The sequence below is a fragment of the Simochromis diagramma genome, unplaced genomic scaffold (assembly GCF_900408965.1).
Source record: "Simochromis diagramma unplaced genomic scaffold, fSimDia1.1 OVJJ01000596.1, whole genome shotgun sequence".
Taxonomy (NCBI): domain Eukaryota; kingdom Metazoa; phylum Chordata; class Actinopteri; order Cichliformes; family Cichlidae; genus Simochromis; species Simochromis diagramma.
In genome coordinates, this window is record NW_024387245.1 from 22,429,721 (window position 1) to 22,449,998 (window position 20,278).

Below are 20,278 nucleotides of genomic sequence, written 5' to 3' on the forward strand. Positions count from 1 at the left end.
TGTTTTCGAAATTGGAGTTCAAGTTATTTTTACTTCCAATAGTGTTAACATGCTACACAGTTCAATGACTAGATTTTTTTTAAATTTTCACTGTAAGTGGGCTAAAGCAGTTAATTAAAAGTAGTCTAACATAAATGTAAATGCTGTAATTTGACTCTTCATTCTGTAACAGTGTCCATCTGCTCCAGCTCACTAAACACAGCAGACGAGTCTGCACCCAAGAAATGATAAGCTCTAAGTCCAGCATACAGCGGCTGAGTGAATGTGGCCTGGACTCTGTGGAGGAGAATCATGGTGTCAAAGACGCTGTAGAAAGACAGAACACCTGCTGTGTGACCCAGGTACACTCCTATTCTGGAGGACTGAGGACCTGAAAACCATTCACATACTCTTTTATGACTTAATTCATAGTGACTGGAAGAACACCTTAACGCCCAGGACTTATCATTATTTCCAAATTCACTTTCATCTCCTGTTCTCATAATGCTTTTGTATGCGACTGCTATGTAAATACCAAACCCGCTCCACTCTACCTCCCAGTAGTGACGTCCAGTCAGACTTTCTCTGCTCGGGACCTGAGACCTGTTCATGAATCTTTCACGGTGACCAGGATATGCCTGTTTTTTACTAACAAATGTTGCCCTTCTGTTCTCTTCAGATAATAACATCCTCGTGTTTACAGTGTCTGGATCCAGTGTGAGCTGAGTTGAAAACTTTAAGAATTCAGCTCTGGTTTTGGGCTCTGGTTGTGGTACCAACACATCCACATTAATCACTGTCCGCGAAAACTTTTTGCCATCCCCTCTGAAGAATGCCCTGTAGCTTATCTTTCACCTCTGACACAGCAGCCGGCACATCCCCAAAATACAGCAAAGGATGGGCTGTGGGACATCGTGACTCTGAAGATTCATTGAGATCTGAGAGCAGTGGAAACATATTCAGAAACTGGGTGTGATCCTCTGTGTGAGAGAGCTTCTCCAGTTCAGTATCTTTTCTTTTCAGCTCATTGAGTTCCTCCTCGAGCTCTTCCAGAAGCTCGTTGACCTGATTTATTTCAGTTTCCTGCTGGACTCTGATCTGTTGCTTCATATCAGAGCTTCTTTTCTCAATGAGGAGAATCAGCTCACTGAATATTTTCTCAGTGTCCCTCACAGCTTTATCAGCGGACTGATTGATGGCTTCCACTTCCTGCTTATGCAAATTCACGTCTTTTTTTCTATTCTCGATTCTTTGTTGAATTTTTTCACGACATGGATCGAGGTCTTTCTGTCTTTGAGTCTTTTAAGCTGATGCTGGGACTGTCTCGTGGGCTTTATGCTCATCTATGGAGCAGGTATAACAGATACATCTGTTATCAGTGCGGCAGAAAATCTTCATTACCTCATTGTGGCGAGAGCAGATGGTATCCTGAAGCTTCTCGGAGGGGTCGACCAGTTTGTGTTTCTTTAATGCGTCTACATTATGATGAGGCTGGAGATGTTGCTCACAGTAAGAGACCAGATACTGTAGACAGGATTTGATGGCTTTAAGCTTTCTCCCACTGCAGACATCACAGGCCACATCTCCAGGTCCAGCATAGCAGTGATCAGCAGGAACAGCATAGTCCAGTCTTTTTCAGCTCCTCCACCAACTCTGCTAACATGGTGCTTTTCTTCAGGACAGGCCTCGGTATGAAGGTCTGTCTGCACTGAGGACAGCTGTGGATGTGCTTCTGATCCTGTCCATCCCAGTGAATTTTAATACAGTCCCTGCAGTAGCTGTGTCCACAGGGAATAGTCACAGGATCATTCAGTAGATCCAAACAGATTGAACAGCAAAGTTTGTCGCCATCAATCTGAACTCCTTGATCAGCCATTTCCCCTCTCAGAGTATGAATAGTTCTGAGCGGAGGAGGAAGGATTCAGACTCCCACAAAAGTTGACAGGTAGCAACTGAGACGTGATCAGGCAGATTAACCCTGAAGTAACCAAACGACTTAGCAACTAAAACGACTGTTTGGGGTTTTTTTTAGGTCATTTTATTTTATACATAATAGATTTAAAAGCAGCATGATTTGTGTTTATCATATATATACTGTTTTCATTTTGTGCGGCAGGTTCATTAAACCTTTCATTCATTTTTATGCAGTTAAAAAGAATTATTGATCATCTAGTGTCATTTTAACACCAAATGAACTCTAAAATACTTTAATCAGCAACAAATTAAAGTATTAATTAAATATGCACCCTCGTGTTTAATTTGGCCACCAGAGGGGAGTAAAACATAACTACAAGATATTCTGCCACTGGGCGTATATCTATATTGGTCATTTCATCAAGTTCCATCTAGTATATAATGTTAAAAAATGTAAAGATGGAATTCACAGCTGGAAATCGTAAATTATTTCTGAGAAGTAGAATATTAAAAATATCTATATAACTTAAGAAGCTGTAATTGGCAAATGCTGAGGATTTTGACTTAGACTTGCACATGAGAACTAAAATAAACAAGAAATATATAATTATTACAACTAAAACGTGAAAATGATTCATGATGTATCATGATTTTGCCTCTATAACGACATAATATCTTGGGTAAAAAACAAAAACACTCACTGTAATTAACCACAATCATTTTTACAAGAACATAAAACAGATTTAAGCTGGTGTTTAAGAGTGATCTGGTTCTCGACTGCCACTTATCTTTATCTGCATTTATTTATCTCTTTTTCACCTCTGACTTTTTTCTTTGTGTCTCACTGGGAGACTTGTTTAACAAGTACCTAAAGATAATCAGGTTCCCTTCTGAAAGACAGAGACAGAGAGAAAAGCACAGAGAGAAATGGAGACAGATATAGAAATACGAATAGAGAGGGTGGATTTGCATTTGGTGTGCACGCCTGCACATCATAGAGACTGTAGAGAGAGTCCACATGCTGAAGTGTCCTTGGGCAAGACACTGAACCACAGTTTTTTTCCTCCTGTGTCATCAAATTGTATGTGCATGATATATTTTTAAATATATTAATATTAATAATATATACAACGCAATATAAAGTCACTGTAGGTAAGTGAACTAAATAAATAAATAGCTTGACAGCTTTCAGCTTTCTCCCACTGCAGACATCACAGATCACATCTTCAGGTGATCAGCAGGAGCAGCTTGGAGTCCAGGTTTCTTCAGCTCTTTCACTAACATGGTGTTTTTCTTCATAACAGGCCTCAATATGAAGGTCTGTCTGTCCTTCTGATCCTCGTCATCGAAGTGCCATTTAATACAGTTCATACAGTAGCTGTGTCCACAGGGAATAACCAGAGGATCAGTAGATCCAAACAGATAAATCTGATAAATCCCAGAAAAAGAAATGGCATTCAAAAGTGTGTATTAATTCCTTTTATGCACATTCTTGGCACAGTGACTAGAAAAGCTTGAGAAACCATCAAAAACAAAAGAAAGTGTTGCTGGAATTTTTAAAGTTTTGTGTACCCATAACTTAAAAAGCTCCAGCACTCAGCCAGTACAGTAAGTATATCCAGGTATGCTTTACTGTACTGGTAGTAAAGCCTATGCCTATATAGGGCCAAAACTGGCAGAAGAAATAAAGGTTGATGGAATAGAAAGGGACACTGGTGAAAATATTGAAAGGAATAGTAGCTCAATGTTTTTAAGAGCAGTGGAAGAGAAAGAGATTTATGACATAGTTAGAGGACTTAAGAATAAAACCAGTACAGACTGGAATGATATTGATATGGTAACAGTAAAGACGGTTATTGATGGTATTGTAAAACCATTAAAATATATATTCAACTTGTCGTTTCAAAAAGGAGTTTTTCCACAAAAAATGAAAGTTGCTAAAGTTATTCCCATTTACAAAACCGGTGAAAGGCATCATTTTACAAACTATAGACCAGTGTCAATACTCTCCCAGTTCTCTAAGATACTGGAAAAACTCTTCATAAAAAGATTTGACAGTTTTGTGGAAAAATATGAATTAATGACAGATAGTCAGTATGGGTTCAGAAGCAACAGATCAACAGCTTTGGCACTGATAGATTTAATGGAAAAGATAACGGAATGTATGGATAATAAGAGGTATGCGCTCGGCGTTTTCTTAGATCTAAAGAAGGCGTTTGATACTGTTAATCATGAAATTCCATTAAAAAAACTGGAAAAGTACGGGTTTAGGGGAGTGGTTTTGGAATGGTTAAAAAGCTATGTAGGGAATAGGCAACAATATATACAAATAAATGAATATAAATCTAATTTGATGGATATAGCTTGTGGAGTACCTCAAGGTTCAGTACTGGGTCCAAAAATGTTTATTATGTACTTAAATGATATCTGCAGAGTATCGGAGAGTTTAAAGTTTGTAATATTTGCAGATGACACAAATATACTGTGTTCAGGTGTGGAATTGCCACAGGTTTTGGGGATGATCACACAGGAATTAACGATATTAAAGAAGTGGTTTGATATAAATAAATTATCATTGAATCTAGATAAAACCAAATTTATGTTGTTCGGAAACTAAAAGAAAAACATCAAAGTAGAAATATGTGTTGACAATGTACATTTAGAAAGAGTAAATGAAATAAAATTTCTTGGGGTGATCATTGACCACAAGCTCTGTTGGAAGCCACACATTACTTATGTTCGGGGGAAATTGGCACGGGGCATTGCCGTCCTGGGGAAAGCAAAGCATATGTTGGATCAGAAAGCACTGCACATTTCATACTGTGCTTTACTACTGCCATATATGAGCTACTGTGTAGAGGTGTGGGGAAACACATACAAAAGTAACACACAAACAATAACTATAATACAGAAAAGGGCCATTAGATTAATAAATAATGTGGGGTACAGGGACCATACAAATGCACTCTTTGTCAAAATGCAAGCTATTAAATTCCAAGACTTGGTGAAGCTTAAAACAGCGCAAATAATGTATAAAGTAAGAAATAAATTGCTTCCCAACGAAATCTGTAAATTGTTCATAGAAAGAGAAGGTGGGTATAACTTAAGAGGGAAATGGAATTTAAAAATACAAAGTGCTAGAACAACTTTAAAAACGATGTCTATCTCAATTGCAGGAGTTAAATTATGGAACAGTCTAACAGAAGAAATAAAAGACAGTAAAAACATAAAACAGTTTAAAGTAAAATATAAAAACCTAATTTTAAATAAGTATAAGAATGAAGAAAACGGGGTTAACCCAGGACGGTAATGTTGCTGGTAATGGTGTTGTGGTTCTTTTTTTGTTGTTTTTTTGTTTTGGTTTGTTTGTTTTTCCATAACTTGTGTATCTGCAAATATACACATTCTGTATTTTTCATATGAAAGAAACTATACTGTGGTGGGGCTTGCTAATTATGATACCCCTCCAATATCAACCCATCTGCGACAATCACGTTATAGTAAGTTTGTTTTGGTGTGTAACAGGAATTCATGATACTAATTATATATATATATATATATATATATATATATATATATATACACACACACACACACACACACACATACATACATACACATACATACACAGATCTAACTTGTTTGAACTTACAGTAACCTTGAGCTGTGCATGATTTAAACTTTACTTTTATTTAAGGTGACTAGATTCTAACAGCTAAATGTGAGGTAAAGAGGATATCTGTGTGAGGCAGCGTGACTTCCTCTCTGAGTTAATACAGTAACCATAAAATCAAAAAAAGTTTGGCTTGCTTTTCATAGCCTTCCCTTTTTTTCCATTGCGAAAACCAACCAATTTATTCTGTCTCATTTCAGTATGGATTTATCCAGAGATGAGCACACGTTTTTTTCTGCAACATGTTATGCAGCTCGCATGTTTTAATTTTGATTGGAGCCAATCAAAAAATGTGAGACACTGTGTCAACATGTGCAGCATGGAGACAAGCATTTAAAATGCTGTGCAGTCCCACATAAAGTGGGACACCTGTCAGTATTCTGAAGAAAATGTTAAATTATAGCCAATTATGAATAAACAGCTCAGAATTCAATAGTGAGCAGACATTTAATATCAACAGTTTGAAACTTTTCACTCAAAGTATTGAGGTTCAACACCCAGACACTATCTGGATGGTAGGAAAACAGAAAAGAAGCTCAAATAAAGGCAGCACATTGTTCTTGTCCTCTGGGACAGACAGCTGGCACTGATCCCCGGACTGTCCTATGCCTCACAGAGCCGCCAGCTCCTGCATTAGCTTCTCCTTCTCCCGCTGCAGCTCCAAGATGCTCTGCTGGTTCTGCTCCAGCCGGTCCTCCAGCCACTGCAGCAGCGGCCCGCTCACCGCCGACATCTGGCTGCACAGGTTCTTGGTGAACACAGAGCCGTTGTGGATCTTGGTGACGGGGTCCAGGTGCGCCAGGCTGTGGATCTTGCGGTACGTGTCCTGCTCCTCCTGGCACAAGATCCTCGGCAGCTCCACGGCCGACTCCAGGCACACCTTTCCGATGGCCTCGCGGGGCAAGACGTGGATGGGGATCTCCACACGCTCGTACTCGGAGCCCTTCTGCGCCTGCACGGACTGGAAGCAGGTGTAGAGCACCCGACCCGTCTTAGTGTTCTTGTCCTCGATGAAGCAGGAGAAGATGAGGCCCACGAAACACTGATCCAGCATCTGGTACATGGCCTGGGTGCGCACGTCGACGTGGGAGGGCCACACGGTGATGTGCGGGTGGGAGTGGTACCAGCCGACCACCCGCATCGGCCGGCTGGTCATGTCTGCCAGCCGCTCCGCCTCCGTGGAGGCCGCCGACAGCTGCTCCGGGGAGATTTCCACCCGGTCTTTCCTCTTGTCGGAGCGGCGGAGGATGATGACGGAGTGGATGTGGACAATACGGGAGACCTCCACCTCCCCGATACACAGACCCATCACCTCCTCCTTCTCTGTGCTCAGCGCGTGGTTCATGCACACCAGAAAGGCGTCGGACTCCAGGTGGACTGCGCTCACCGCCATTACGTTCCCTTAAATTCGGTAAAAGGAGGAAAAAATAAACAAATCCGAGAAACACAGCCGTACTTCCGCGTTCTTACGTGCCACGCCAAAACATTCCGTGTAAGTGCAACAGCCCTCTTACACAAGGGTTCCGCCTTTCGGTACCTTTATTTTATTATCACGATTAACTAATGAGGCACTCCATTGTACAGTTAATAATATCTGCGGAGGTTATATGCATAGAATTGTTACGGTAAATTAGGGCTTCTATAGCTTAATAAATGCGACCTAGAAAATGTCGGAAATATTTTTTTTTTCTGTCACTTTCAATATGAAGGTTCCCACTCCAGCAGCTTAATGTTTTAAAATTCTCAACTGATGATTGAAAGAAAAAAAGAAAAGAAAAACAAAACGTCAGATATTCATTTATTCTTCATTTCTTGCTGACATTTTGTGTCTTTCGAAACATGATTCACTGCGAAAATTGACGCCTGTGTGGAAATTGACTTTTTCAATTTAGGCCATTGTTCTAAATGCAGTTTCTAAATCAAGAAATATTGTATTTGCTCCTATCAATAATCCAATGTGTAATACTAGGTTATCTTTATAAAGACTATATTAAAAACGGAAGGCCCAAGGCAGAGACCATTGCAGCCAATCAACCCCTGACCCTGAAAAATGAATCCAATGCGCCTCAAATAATCCATATTCTTTGTAAGATAGGTGAATTGATGCTCGGTTAGCTTAATTAGTTCAGTGGCTCCCACTAGTAGAGTAAAGCCTTGTAGACACCTAACACCGGCAGCTCCCTGGGCCATAGTCATACCGATCATTCAAAGTGGCCACGCTTCTAATTCCACGTATTAACCAAATGCATGACTTATGCAAGAAGAATCACATTACAGTTCTTTAAGAATATGAACTGAGCTTTTGGATAAACAGAATTCAAATGGATGACTTATTAAAAATCTTACGGTATTTATGAAAGAAGAAGAAGAAGATGAAGAAGGGGAGGGGACTTTTGGTGTGGCCAGTAAAGAAATTACACTTTGTGGCACGTAACTTTTACAAGTTTTATTGTGTTTCTTACACACTTTGTCTTAGCAGCGCAAAAATATTCCACACAATCAACGGAGTCCAAAGCACACACAAAATCACCCCCAAGTTTCTGGAGAAGCCAAAATAAAACCTTGTCAAATATGTTACCTGACTTGGTCTTTGGGGTGACATTAAGAGAAACCACACATCGTTAAGCAGCCCTGCATACAATGACACAACAAATTTCTTCATCTCTTGTGTCCTGCATGCTAAACATTTGACCCATCCATCAAAAATATAAAGGTGAATATAAGAAGCAATTTAAAAAAAAATCCATACAACAAAACACACGGTTTAAACATTTCAAGCAACGTCTCTTCACTGTGCAAATGTTAAAATACATTTGAAAGTAACTGCTCTTTGACTACAGAGTTTGTATTTTAAGCTAATAATACTGGAATGTAAACATGTGAAGAAAAGACTTGTGTCTGAAAACACACAAAGTCTTGAGCTTTAGCAAACTATGAAATAAATCACTGGATCTTCTTTACACTTGCTTTTAAAACCAGTCTCGGCTCAGTCCAAGTTTAAATGTGCTTTTCTATTTTTTAATAATTATCATAAACCTGACATGTGTTTAAAAAACTAAAACAAACAAACAAAAAACATGATTTAACAGTTTAGTTATCAAAAAGAAAACATATCACAAAACAAACTGATCTCTGTAAACCTGCTGACACCCCCTCCACACCCACTATCACTTTACTTTAGTTGACTCACTTCCATGTTTGCGTTATTTAATTGCTCTGGAGATTTAGGAATGCCTGCTAATGTAAACAGGAGATGACAGCACAACTCTGTTTAGGTAGAGCAGAAGTGTTGCAAAATATGAAGGTGGGATATATTAAGTTTGTTGTTTTTTTTAAAGAAGAAGCTTTGCTGAATTTTCTTCTCTTTAGGATATTAGTATGTTAACTCTAATATATATGTTTGTGTCAAATTATTCACAGAAGCATGGTTACATAGAAAAGTGTCCTACCTTTGTTTCAGTTCATTGAAAGCATCACCCTTTTAGTGGCTATACAACAGGAACAAAGACAAAGATAAAGCTGCTGTGATAAGCTGAAATGAAAACTGGCCAACATGCCACCTGACTGGACTCTAATGGATCACCTTTGATGCAATTTAAAGAGAAATATTGTATTGACCCACTGTGAGGCTTCTACTATTTAAATTTAAATCAATGCAGGCAGTGATGGGTAATAAAATATTTAACTTTATGTTTGGTTCATTCAAACTATTTAGTGCCATTTGAGTCCCCATGACAGAATCTATGTATTTTGTATAAAACGGTCAAATAATTATTTCTAAAAGCTTTCTTTATGCCTTTAACCCTCTTCTACCATAGAAACAACCATATGTGTCCACAAATATTTTCTTTTACAGTAATCACTGACTTTTAGCACAAGTAGCTTGAGCTGCTATGTCCCCAAATTGTGTCTTTGTTCAAGTTTAGTTGTGGTTTTCATGATTATTGTTAAATATCCTTATTTATAATCTTCAGATGCTTTTTTGTTTGTTTGGTTTTTTTGCTATTAATACATCTTTTACTGCCTAAAGTCTTTGCCTGTCCCTCAGTTACTCTCATGGAAATCACTGATTTGCAGCACAACTTACACAGGACTTACAGGCACTAGTATTTTCTTTAGCTCGCACAGCTCAGCACCAGCAGCAGGAGCATCAGAAGAAGCAAAAACACCAAGACCCTGATACAGCGGCTGAGTGAATGTGGTCTGAACTCTGTGGAGGAGATTCACCGTGTCAGAGACGCTGTAGAAGGACAAAATACCTCCACTGTGATCCAGGTACACGCCTATTCTTGAGGACTGAGGGCCTCTGATTAAAGTGCTGGTGGCATTGTGTCTGAACTGATAACTGTTATGAAAACACTCTAAAGCCCAGGACTTGTCATCATTTCCAAATCCACTTTCATACCCTGTTCTTCTGATATCTTTGTAGGTAACCGCTATTGAAACTTCAAATGACTTCTTCTCCACCTCCCAGTAATGACGTCCACTCAGGCTCTCTCTGCTCAGGACCTGAAACATGTCAGTGAATCTGTCTTGATGACTGGGATATAACTGTTTTTCACTCATCACAGTTGCTTTTCTGTTCCCTTCAGATAGTGACAAGTGTGTGTTTGCTGTGTTTGGATCCAGTGTGAGTACTTGTGAGTGTTGTAAACATTCTGCTCGGGTCTTAGGCTCTCCTGATGGTACTGAAACACTAACTTCTTTCTCTATCAGTGAGATTTTGGTGGAAGTATCGGTAAGAATCGCGTGTAGTTTTTCTTTGGCCTTGTGCGCAGCTAGTGTCACGTCCTCGAAGTACTGCAGAAGATGCATGTTAATCCTGCGTGGGTCGGTTCCCTGATTTATGCATGTCAAAGAGGAGTAATTTTGAATAAAAGTTGCATGATCTTTTGTATGTGACAGCTGCTCAAGCTCAGCATCTCTCCTCCTCAGCCACCTGAGCTCCTGCTGCAGCTTGGCTCGAAGCTCTTTGGCTCGACTGACCTTTGTCTTCTGCTGGGATTTAATCTGCAACTTCACATCAGACCTCATGTTGTTGATAAGATGAAGCAACTGAGTAAAGATCTCCTCACTTTCCTTGAGAGCCTTATCAGCAGAATAATTGATGGCATCCATCTCATGCTGAAGCACCTTCATATCATTCTCTCTGTCCTGGATTCTCTTTTTAATCTTTTGTTGACTTGAAACAAGCTCCCCCTCCCATTTACTGCGTTCTTCCGAGACCAAGATCATGTCGTGGTGTTTGTGTTCATACACTGCGCAGAGAAGGCAGATACACTTCTGGTCTGTGCGGCAGAAAAGCTTCAACTCTTTACCGTGACAAGAGCAGATGTTCCCCTGGAGCTTCCCTGATTGTTTGATGAGCTTGTGTTTTTTATAGGCAGGGGATTCATAGTGAGGGTGGAAGTGTTCCCCACAGTAAGAGACCAGACGCTCCAGACAGGATTTGGTAGCTTTCAGCTTCCTCCCAGAGCAGACATCAAAGGTCACATCTCCAGGTCCAGCGTAGCAGTGATCAGCTTGGAGTTCAGTCGTCTGCAGCTCTTCCACTAACTCTGCCAAGACAGTGTTTTTCACCAGAGCAGGCCTCGGTGTGAAGGTCTGTCTGCACTGAGGGCAGCTGTGGGTTTTCTTGTGATCTTCCTCATCCCAGTGATGTTTAACACAGTTTGTACAGTAGCTGTGTCCACAGGGAATAGTCACCGGATCCTTCAGCAGATCCAAACAGATCGAACAGCAGAGCTTTTTCTTCTCTACTTGAATATGTTGCTGCTCCATTTCACGAAGAGACACTGAATGTGAAACAGTTTCCCTTTCTTATACACACACCAACGCGCACAGACAGATAGGCACACACACGTAGAAAATACAGACCAAAGCTTAGTTCTCCTTTGTCATGTGCCTCTGCTTCTCTGAAATGAATGAACATTTATATGTTCATGTTTCCAACACCCAGCCCCTTTCCACCAGTGCAGTAAGAGGCAGGAAGTTGGAGACATGAAAGCTGTGGGGGAGGCTGTAACAGGAATCCGGAGATGACTAAGGAGTTAGTCACATCCATTTCCTGGAAGGGGCAGCATGTGTTTACATTCCTGCCGCATAAAATGAATTCATCATGTTTGTTTTCATTTTTTGCAATACACTTTATCCTTTTATAGAAGCTGTTCAAGTTTGCCAATGATGCCTAAACACTCCAGTCAGGACTTAGCCAGTTATGTCAGACTTACATGAATATTGCCATGATATCATGTTTTACTTTTGCCACGTGTGGCACAGTGTGATGGGCTCGAATAATCCATTTGAACCCTTATGAACTCACTGCCCATTTAATTGTTATGTTAATGCTACACTAGATGTAGATTAATCTCACAGCCTGTCAGCCATATCAAACTATTCTAAAATAAACTTTAAGCTATTTGACTCCACACAGGAGTGCCATATTTAGGGGGAAGTTGGGACAATATTAAGGCCCTGTGACTGACAAAAGCCCCCAAATAATGATAGAAATTTAGATTATTAAGAAACATTACACCCTCCGATGCACTCCAGTGAAAAAGTATTTGACACCTTCCTGATTTCTTGGATCTTCTTAGCTCTTCAAGGCAATTTTAATATTAGTCAAATATAACCCAAGTAAATACAGAATGCAGTTTTTAAATGATAATTAAATTTTTTAAGGGAGACACCTACCTAAACACCTACCTGACCATGTGTGGAAAAAGTAATTGCCCCTCTTGTTAAATCGTGAATTCACTGTGATTAGCTACAGTTCCATTCATACACAGGCCTGATTACTGCCAGGCCTGATAAATCAAGAAATCAGTGAAGTAGACTAAAAGATCTCAAAAAGCAACACATCCTGCCATGATCTAAAGAAAGAGCTAAGAAATAAAATCATTGAGGTTTATTAGTTCTGGAAAGGGTTGCAAAGCAATTTCTAAGGGTTTGGGACTTCAGCGAACCTTGGTGAGAAAATTTATAACAATGATGAACCTTCCTGGGAAAGGCCAGTCTACAAAAAAACCTCAAAAAGCACATCAATGACTCATCCGGGAGGTCAACAAAGAACCCAGAACAGCATCTAAGGAACTGCAGTCCTCACTTGCCTCACTTAAGGTCAGTGTTCATGTTTCAATAACTCAATAACTAACAAATAAGAAAGAGACTGGGCAAAAATGGCATCCATGGGAAAGTGAAATTCGCTGCTTACCAAAAAGAACACAATTATTTAAAAAAATAAATCTTGATCATCTCCAAGACTTAAAATATTCTGTGGACTGACAGGCCAAAATTTGAACTTTGGGAGGTTTTATGTCCTGTTACTTCTGGCATTAAAAAAAATAGAGCATCATAACAGCAAACATGTTGGTGGTATTGTGATGGCCTGGGGCTGCTTTCCTGCTTCAAGACCTGGATGACTTCCCATAACTAATGGAACCATAAATTCAGCTCTCTACCAAAAACTCCTGAAGAAAAGCTTCTGACCATCACTTCCTGAAGTGCACTAGGGTTATACAACATTACAATGATCCAAAATACACCAGCATGTCTGCCTCTGAATGTAAACATAAATTTAAAAAAAACAACAAGTTTGGAGTAGCACCATGTGAGGGATTATAACCATATTTTCATTATGCTTCCACAATGACAATAAAGACTCTTGAATGTGGTGCATAAAATGAAAAGAAAGTAAAACATGACAGAGAAAAGAATCAAGTCCTTATTAAACAGCTATCTTGAAATACTGCTGTGCTCTTATTGGGCAGTTCTTCTTCTTCTTGTTGTTTTTACTTAAATTCATGGATCTTCCAAGTTCTTACATAGATTTTAATTCAGCTTGGTGAGTCATGTCTCTGCCTTATAAAGTCTCCATCTAGTATTGACAAAGAAAGAGAAGTGAGTGGTCCTAAGTGAAAATGCGATTGTGAAAGCACTTGGCTTTCTTTGTGCGATGACGAAGGCACAGAAGTCCAACCCCCCCCCCCCCCCCCCCCCCCCCCCTCTTTGTCTCTCTCTTTTGTAAGTCTTTCTAAAAGGAGGTGAGGCTATTTTGTAAGGTGGATAAAAAAATAAAAAAAGGTTAAACACTGTATTTATTTTCCAAATAATGATTCTTGTAACAAAATAAGCCAATAACCAATGAAATCTTATGGTAAATTTTGTGTCTGTTGCTTTGATGTAGAGTTAAATATGGTTGTATACTGACATTTAGTGGTGGTAACACAGAACTGCAGTTAATTTTGGTCAAAATTTTGCAGGTTTAGTTTAGTTAACTTAAGTATAAAAAATATATTGTAACAGAGACTTTAGGAAGGATGAGATTACAAATTGCATTATATCAAATAGCGATTTCCGATGTACAATTTTGCATGCCTTTTACATCTTGTCAGGGCTGTCATGGTCTGTGGTGGGTGCTTCATTGCTCTGTGACTCCACACCATGACCACCCATTTGGTGGTTAGTCTTGTTATGTCGCGTGTTTCACCACCAGGCGTCCCCATTGCCTAAGTTTCACTGTGTGTCATTCACGTTATCACTTTTTATCCTTTTCTGAGTTATTGAAAGCAAACATCAGCAGTGTTAAATGACTGGACCGTTTTTAACAGCGTCACCAAGCTCAGTACACTAAACTTCTATTCTGAGAATCTGGAAACATGAAAAATAATTTCCCAGGTGACCAACATTTCTTCAAGGCTGGCCCCTTCCCTATAATAGCTTCCCTAAAATGGTTTATATATATATATATATATATATATATATATATATATATATATATATATATATATATATATATATATATATATATGCATTCATACCAATTTGATACTGTGTATTAAAAAGAAAAATTCTAGGTCTTCAAATACACCAATTCAAGATTCCCCTGCATTCCTTTCTCATACCCAACGGGTAAAAGAAAAAAGGTTTCAATAAGAGATTTTCCTTTTATTTCGTTCTGAAAAACTAAGCTGAATAGAAATCTGTGGGAAAATAGCCCCTTCTTCCTTGATTCATGCTCTGTATATGGTCTCCGTTGCTAGATTAAATCTCACTGAATACAGCATGGTGTTCAGGTTGTAAATCATGATCCCCATTATAGTCAAAAATGAGCTGGGTATGGTTTAGGGCTGGCCTGCAGTCAGTTGTCAAGTATCTATTGTATGACCATTCAGTGTCTAACAGTTTGTCAGTGAGATCCGTGTGCTTGTAACATCTTGTTTTAGAAGATGCTCGACTTAAGGTTTCAAATTGGAAGTCCTCAAACAAATAAGTGTCATCATGGAGGCCACATCCATCTTTTATATCCAGGTGTGGTCTCAGGTTTACATACACTCATCAGGGGCATTAATGTAGTGGTAATTTGGGGCTTTTAATGATTTCATTTAACTCTTTTCTTTTCAGGGTGGAATGATTTTACAGCTTGCATCTTTAATGACTTTATAAAACAAGAATTGGGCACAAAAGTTTGAAGCCATCAGCAAGCTTCTGGCACAATCCTGGCACAGTTAAATACATTTTTTTGGTAGATTTAACGCTATGGTTTCCTGGCATGCTTACAGCTTTGGGAAGGCCATTCTAGAGGCTTAATGTTAGCCTTCTTTATCCATTCCAAACCCAGTTTTGATGTGTATTTGGGACCATTAATCTGTTGAAACACTTAACTGTATCCAAGTTTCAAACATTTTGCTGATTTCAGGTAAAGTAAAAAGAGAAAAAAGAAAATTGGAGGCAGTCCAGCATCATTATTCCATCCACGTTGTGCAATGTACCTGTACCATTGACAGCAAAACAGCCCCAGAGTATGATGCTACCATCACCATGCTGGACAGTTGGTATAGTGTTTATAGATTTGAAAGACCTACCTTTACTCCCCCAAACATACGTTTTGTCATTGTGGCCAAATATCTCAGTCTTTGTCTCATCTGACCAAAAAACTTTTCTCCAGAACAAATTCAGCTTGTCCACGTGGAATGCTGAATATTTCAGTCGAGCTTGAAGGCGTTGGAGCTGCACTTCTTCATCAGCACCCTTTCAGTCCACGGTGATGTGAAACCCAATTCACTGTGCACAGTGATGCTGGCGTTCCAGCACTTTCCAGTCCATGGCAGTCTTGAGAATTGGTGGTTACTTGGTTGTTCTTTCACATCCTAACCAATTTCCACTCATCTGACGGTGACAGTTCATTCCATAGTGGTGACACATATGAATAACTTGTACCTATGTACGGTTGTTTGAACTGATGATCTTGGAATCTGCAATTGTTTAAAAATGGCTCTAAGAGACCTTCCAAACTTGAAAATTGTAAATCTAGTCTTAGATCTTTAGATCTTCACTAAGTTATTTTTCAAGGAATCGGAAGCTGTGATCTTTTTTTTTTTTGTGGACTGCAACAGGTTACACTCGAGTATAGGTGCTTATGGCATCGACCATAACAGGGGCTTAGAACGCTTTATGCTGGTCTTTCTTTCAATTTATCATTCAGCAGAGAGTTATTGCAGGTTATGTAAGAAGTGCTGGTAATGGAGATGAGCAGATGTTCCAAGAACCTATTCAAGTTCTCCTTTTATTCACTGTTTTTTTTCCTATTCTTTGACTTTGATGGAAGACCAGGCTCTGTTCCAAGTATGTCCATATTTACCAGCTAATTAAGCGGAGAAACGTGACATTCTGAATCACATCTCCATGGTAACAATTTGCGGTGGTAAAAAGTTTAATCATGAACTCAGTCAGCACATGCATGATCACACACACACACACACACACACACACACTTTTTCACTTGAGCACATGCACATAAACCACTATGTCAAGCACAGTCACTGAAAGCTCGCTCCAAAGGTCTCTGTATTTTTATTCCCTAGCTCACGTTGCACCTCACACGTTTACAGAGACATGTGGTATCCATGACAACGTAGATGCTGAGACTAAGATTTGAGGAAAAACTAAAGTCAAGCCCAGTAAAAAAGTTCAATGTGTTAGATATTTGTGAAAGGAAGCAGCCTGAGCTCCTCTCCTTAAAAAAATTTACTTTGTCAGTTGCACTAAAACACTCTAAAAATGTATTGTTTTTCTATACTGTTTGTTTTTGTAAAAAAAAAAAAATTCAGGTATGCTTATACTGCATTCACACTGTGTTTGGGATATTGATATTGTTAATCAGATGCTTTCCAGGAGGTATCTCATGGTGTGTGATGGCATCAGCCACACAGGGGTAAATCAGTCCATTTGTTCACTTTATTAGTTTGTTTTGCAGTTTTTTTTTCATTAATATAATTCATTAATCATTTGGTTAAACCTAACACTGATATTATGAGGCACGCACATAGTAGCATTGTATGTTTTTTCTAAAATGTTTTGTTATATTAATTATGTTTCTCTTTCTTTGAGTTACCTGTGTCCTCTATGCCTTGGCTGCTTGGTCCCTCACATGGTGGATAAAAATCTGACGGTACTTTCTGGAATTCCATCAGTTTGGTCAGGATTCCCTAACACCACATCTCCGACATGTTTTACATATGGCTTCGTAGCTGATTTGTGTTGAGATCTAAATCAAATTACATCTTTTGATATAATCCCATATTTAAACGGCATAGTGGGTTAACATATCAAACATTTTCTTAAAAAGAATTGCCACTAATTACTGAATCGTCTTTGTTTTATTTGTTATGTAAAATAAAAACAAATTAGTAGAATAAATGTGTTTCCACCTGTTGAACATTAATACCAAAGTGAATGAGAAAGTAACTGTAGGCGCTAGGACCCTGCAAACGCATCTATTTTCTGGTGGATGAATGTGTATCAACCACGCTCATACCAAGGTGCCTTCAAGTACTGTAGGAATTTTAATACTTACACTTCTAAAGGTTTCCTGTCAAATTTAATTATTTTTAAAATTTTATTTATTTTCGGTTATGATGATTCTTTAATCTGTGCTTTGAGTTTGGAAATGTAAGAACCCGCTTTCTCACAGATACCTCAAACAATAAATGCAATGTGATATATGCATTTAAGCTTGAATAATCCATCTTTTTTTATGGTGTATGAAGCAGGGGGTAGTTTTACGGGGTTCATTGAATTAGGGTCCTTTATGGTCCTTATGTAATGCAGTGGATTGAAGAATGCATAGTAATCATGAAACCTGGTTCTATTGTCAGATGACAGCATCTGCTACATTTCCTGATAAAGATGGTGGATTTTATGCAGAAGAGCTTCAAACATCAAGGGACAACAGAAAAGCTGAAGAACAGCAGAACTGGTAGATTAAAGAAAAAAAAAACAACAACAACCAAACATATGTTTCAAAAGCTTTTCTGTTCACATTATGAGCGGCAAATTGGCTTCCTATTACGGTGCCTCACACAAGTGGAACAATCTGGAGAAGCTTGTAAAATTAGATATGCTAATCCCTTTTAATCAATTGAAATCCCATGTGGGGCACTGAGCAGTGTGAACGCATGTGTTTTCTTCAAACGTCCCTTATGTTGATGTCTTCTTTTGATTTTGCTTTTTATGTTTTTGCTTTCATTGATTGATCATGGCATTCCTTTAAAGGTGGGCGTGGTCTTGGTGGCCTCTCTTGTTTAATTAAAGGTCACATGACCCCCAGAAACATGTTTTATGATTCACTAATCAAACATCTGCAGGCTCTGTATCATCTCCTTCCTGTGTTTCTGTAAAGTAGGTTGATATTTATTCGCAGCAAGTTCAGCTTCACTTGTATTGACAGCACACTGGGATGTTTTACAAATATTAAACCTCCGCAGGTGTTTTTTTTAATGCTGTAAAGTTAAAACTTTTAACATGGAAGTCTTTGGGAATTTACTTGCTTCATTTTCAAATGGAATTAAAGAAGCTGCAGTTTTTTCCATTTACAAACCCCCAAAACCTGGAATAAATACAAGTCAAGTGGTTTTATTGTCATTCCAACCATGTGCAGTGGTACAGTACACAGTGAAACGAGACAGCGTTCCTCCAAGACCATTGTGCTACATATGACATATAAGACACAATCAACGCAGAACTACATAAAGTGCAATGTACAATTACACTACAGTACAATAGAAATGTGCAAAAGACGGAGTATTGTGCAAAAAGTCACTTGGTGTATGAAGGTGTGTGTGTGTGTGTGTGTGTGTGTGAGAGATTCTGCACATAAGTGCTTGGTAGTGACATGTATGAAGGTATGTGTGTGTGTGTGAAGGCACTGAATGTGCAGTAAATGGACTGGTTTTTATGTAGTGCTTTTCTACTTTTATTGGAGCGCTCTTTGCCTTGTTCACCTATTTACACCCATTCATACAAGCATTTTACATTTTACACTTTAAGTATCTTTTTATATCAGCATTATCAAAGTGGACTTTCATAGCACAGTTCCAGAATTATTTGCCTAATATTTATTGTGTATTTATGTCTTTAAATTGGCATAAATGGCATTCCATATAATGAAACCAATATGTTGTATTTTTATTATTGAGTGCGCTACTAATAACGTGCTTGTTATATAGAACATATCACATAATAATATCAACACAAAAACTTATTGATATTTAGTCACAGTATGGGCACATCGATGCACGTCTTAGCCAAAAAGATGAAAAATCCGAGGTCACAGAGAGTCCCTGAAAGCAGCTCGATCGTCTATTCTCCACCCTAAAGGAAGCCGTGCGACATCCATCAGACTCGCAGGACTCTCAGAGGTACTCTCGAGCTGTCCCCAGCCTGTAGCTCCAACAAACAGCCCGCTGGGACATCACGCTGCGCTCCGGGCAGGCTGCTGATCTCTGCCCGGATTTACCCCTCGAACAGGACTGTGGGAGCGATGCGACGTCTCGGAGGAGGAGGAGGAGACGAACTGGCCAGGCAGAAGCAGACACCTGAGAGGAGGATCTGAGTTTGTTTCTGTAGCGTCAAAGAAAGGTGAGTGGCAAAAAGAAAAGAGCGGAATGTTTCCTGCGGGCTCGGCTGGTGCCTGGCGCAGACGCGTGTTTGCTTGTTGGTGTTCGGTGCGTGTTACTTGTCGTGTCCAGCATCGGTAGCAGGCAGGCGGTATGAGTCATAGCCCCGGCGCAGGGCTGCTGGAGGATCTGCTGAGGAGCAAAGTGTCTGCAGCCTCCAGACCAACAGTCTGTTATCAGCCCACTGCACATGCAAAGCGCTGCACCTCTACGCCATTTACGCAAACGACTCTCGTGCATTTTCCTCTTTGGAGTCCGCGTGCACTGTGATCGTAGTTGGAGTCTGCGTGGGTGTTCACGCACGTGCATATAAGTGACGTGATAGCTGCTTCACCTGACAGGCAGGTGTGTGAGAGTGAAATTCAGAAATGCTGCGTTAAACTTCAGTTTTGAAGCTGTGCTTCCGGTAAATGCGAAAGATAAAGCGATGTCTTGCACAACGGTGCGGCTCCAACTTTACAGCAACAGTTTGCTTTGAACCTTTTCATGTATGGGGTTTGTTTTGTTTTTTCCACAAAGCAGTGGCCTGCTGAAGCCACCAGAAAGCGAACCACAGTTTGGTGCAGCCTGCAGAGAAGACTCGGTTTCTGAAAGTTTATTTTAATGAATTATTCTTGGCTCTGTATGATGTCACTTTTGGCTGTAAGCACAGAAACCTCACCCACCTGCTGTTCAAACCTTCTGTTTGCCTGGGGCACTCAGTCAGAGGTAAGGGTGGCCTTAAATGAATATGAGCTAAAATCAGAAAGCATAAGTA

The 20,278-nt window shown here is 39.5% G+C and overlaps 3 protein-coding genes and 1 pseudogene across 3 annotated transcripts in view; 1 reads left to right on the top strand and 3 right to left on the bottom strand.

Annotated features, from left to right (window-relative positions):
* Positions 1-446: 446 nt before the first annotated feature.
* Positions 447-2,432, bottom strand: LOC120714469 (annotated as a pseudogene).
* Positions 2,433-5,635: 3,203 nt separating this feature from the next.
* brcc3 (BRCA1/BRCA2-containing complex, subunit 3) lies at positions 5,636-7,084 on the bottom strand. The gene has a single exon (XM_040000677.1). The coding sequence runs from the start codon at positions 6,957-6,959 to the stop codon at positions 6,177-6,179; it is 783 nt and encodes a 260-aa protein (XP_039856611.1). The 5' UTR covers positions 6,960-7,084; the 3' UTR covers positions 5,636-6,176.
* Positions 7,085-8,900: 1,816 nt separating this feature from the next.
* Positions 8,901-11,538, bottom strand: LOC120714454 (E3 ubiquitin/ISG15 ligase TRIM25-like). The gene has a single exon (XM_040000676.1). The coding sequence runs from the start codon at positions 11,345-11,347 to the stop codon at positions 9,650-9,652; it is 1,698 nt and encodes a 565-aa protein (XP_039856610.1). The 5' UTR covers positions 11,348-11,538; the 3' UTR covers positions 8,901-9,649.
* A 7,655-nt stretch (positions 11,539-19,193) lies between these two features.
* Positions 19,194-20,278, top strand: part of LOC120714461 (ras-related protein Rab-27B-like) — an 83,732-nt gene continuing 82,647 nt past the window's right edge. Inside the window, exon 1 of the mRNA XM_040000692.1 lies at positions 19,194-19,483. The gene's annotated coding sequence lies outside the window, so the exon portion shown is untranslated. The remainder of the gene's footprint in view (positions 19,484-20,278) is intronic.

What these genes read in the sequence shown, in the direction of transcription:
- brcc3 (XM_040000677.1), bottom strand. Translation starts at nt 6,959, where the DNA reads ATGGCGGTGAGCGCAGTCCACCTGGAGTCCGACGCCTTTCTGGTGTGC.
- LOC120714454 (XM_040000676.1), bottom strand. Translation starts at nt 11,347, where the DNA reads ATGGAGCAGCAACATATTCAAGTAGAGAAGAAAAAGCTCTGCTGTTCG.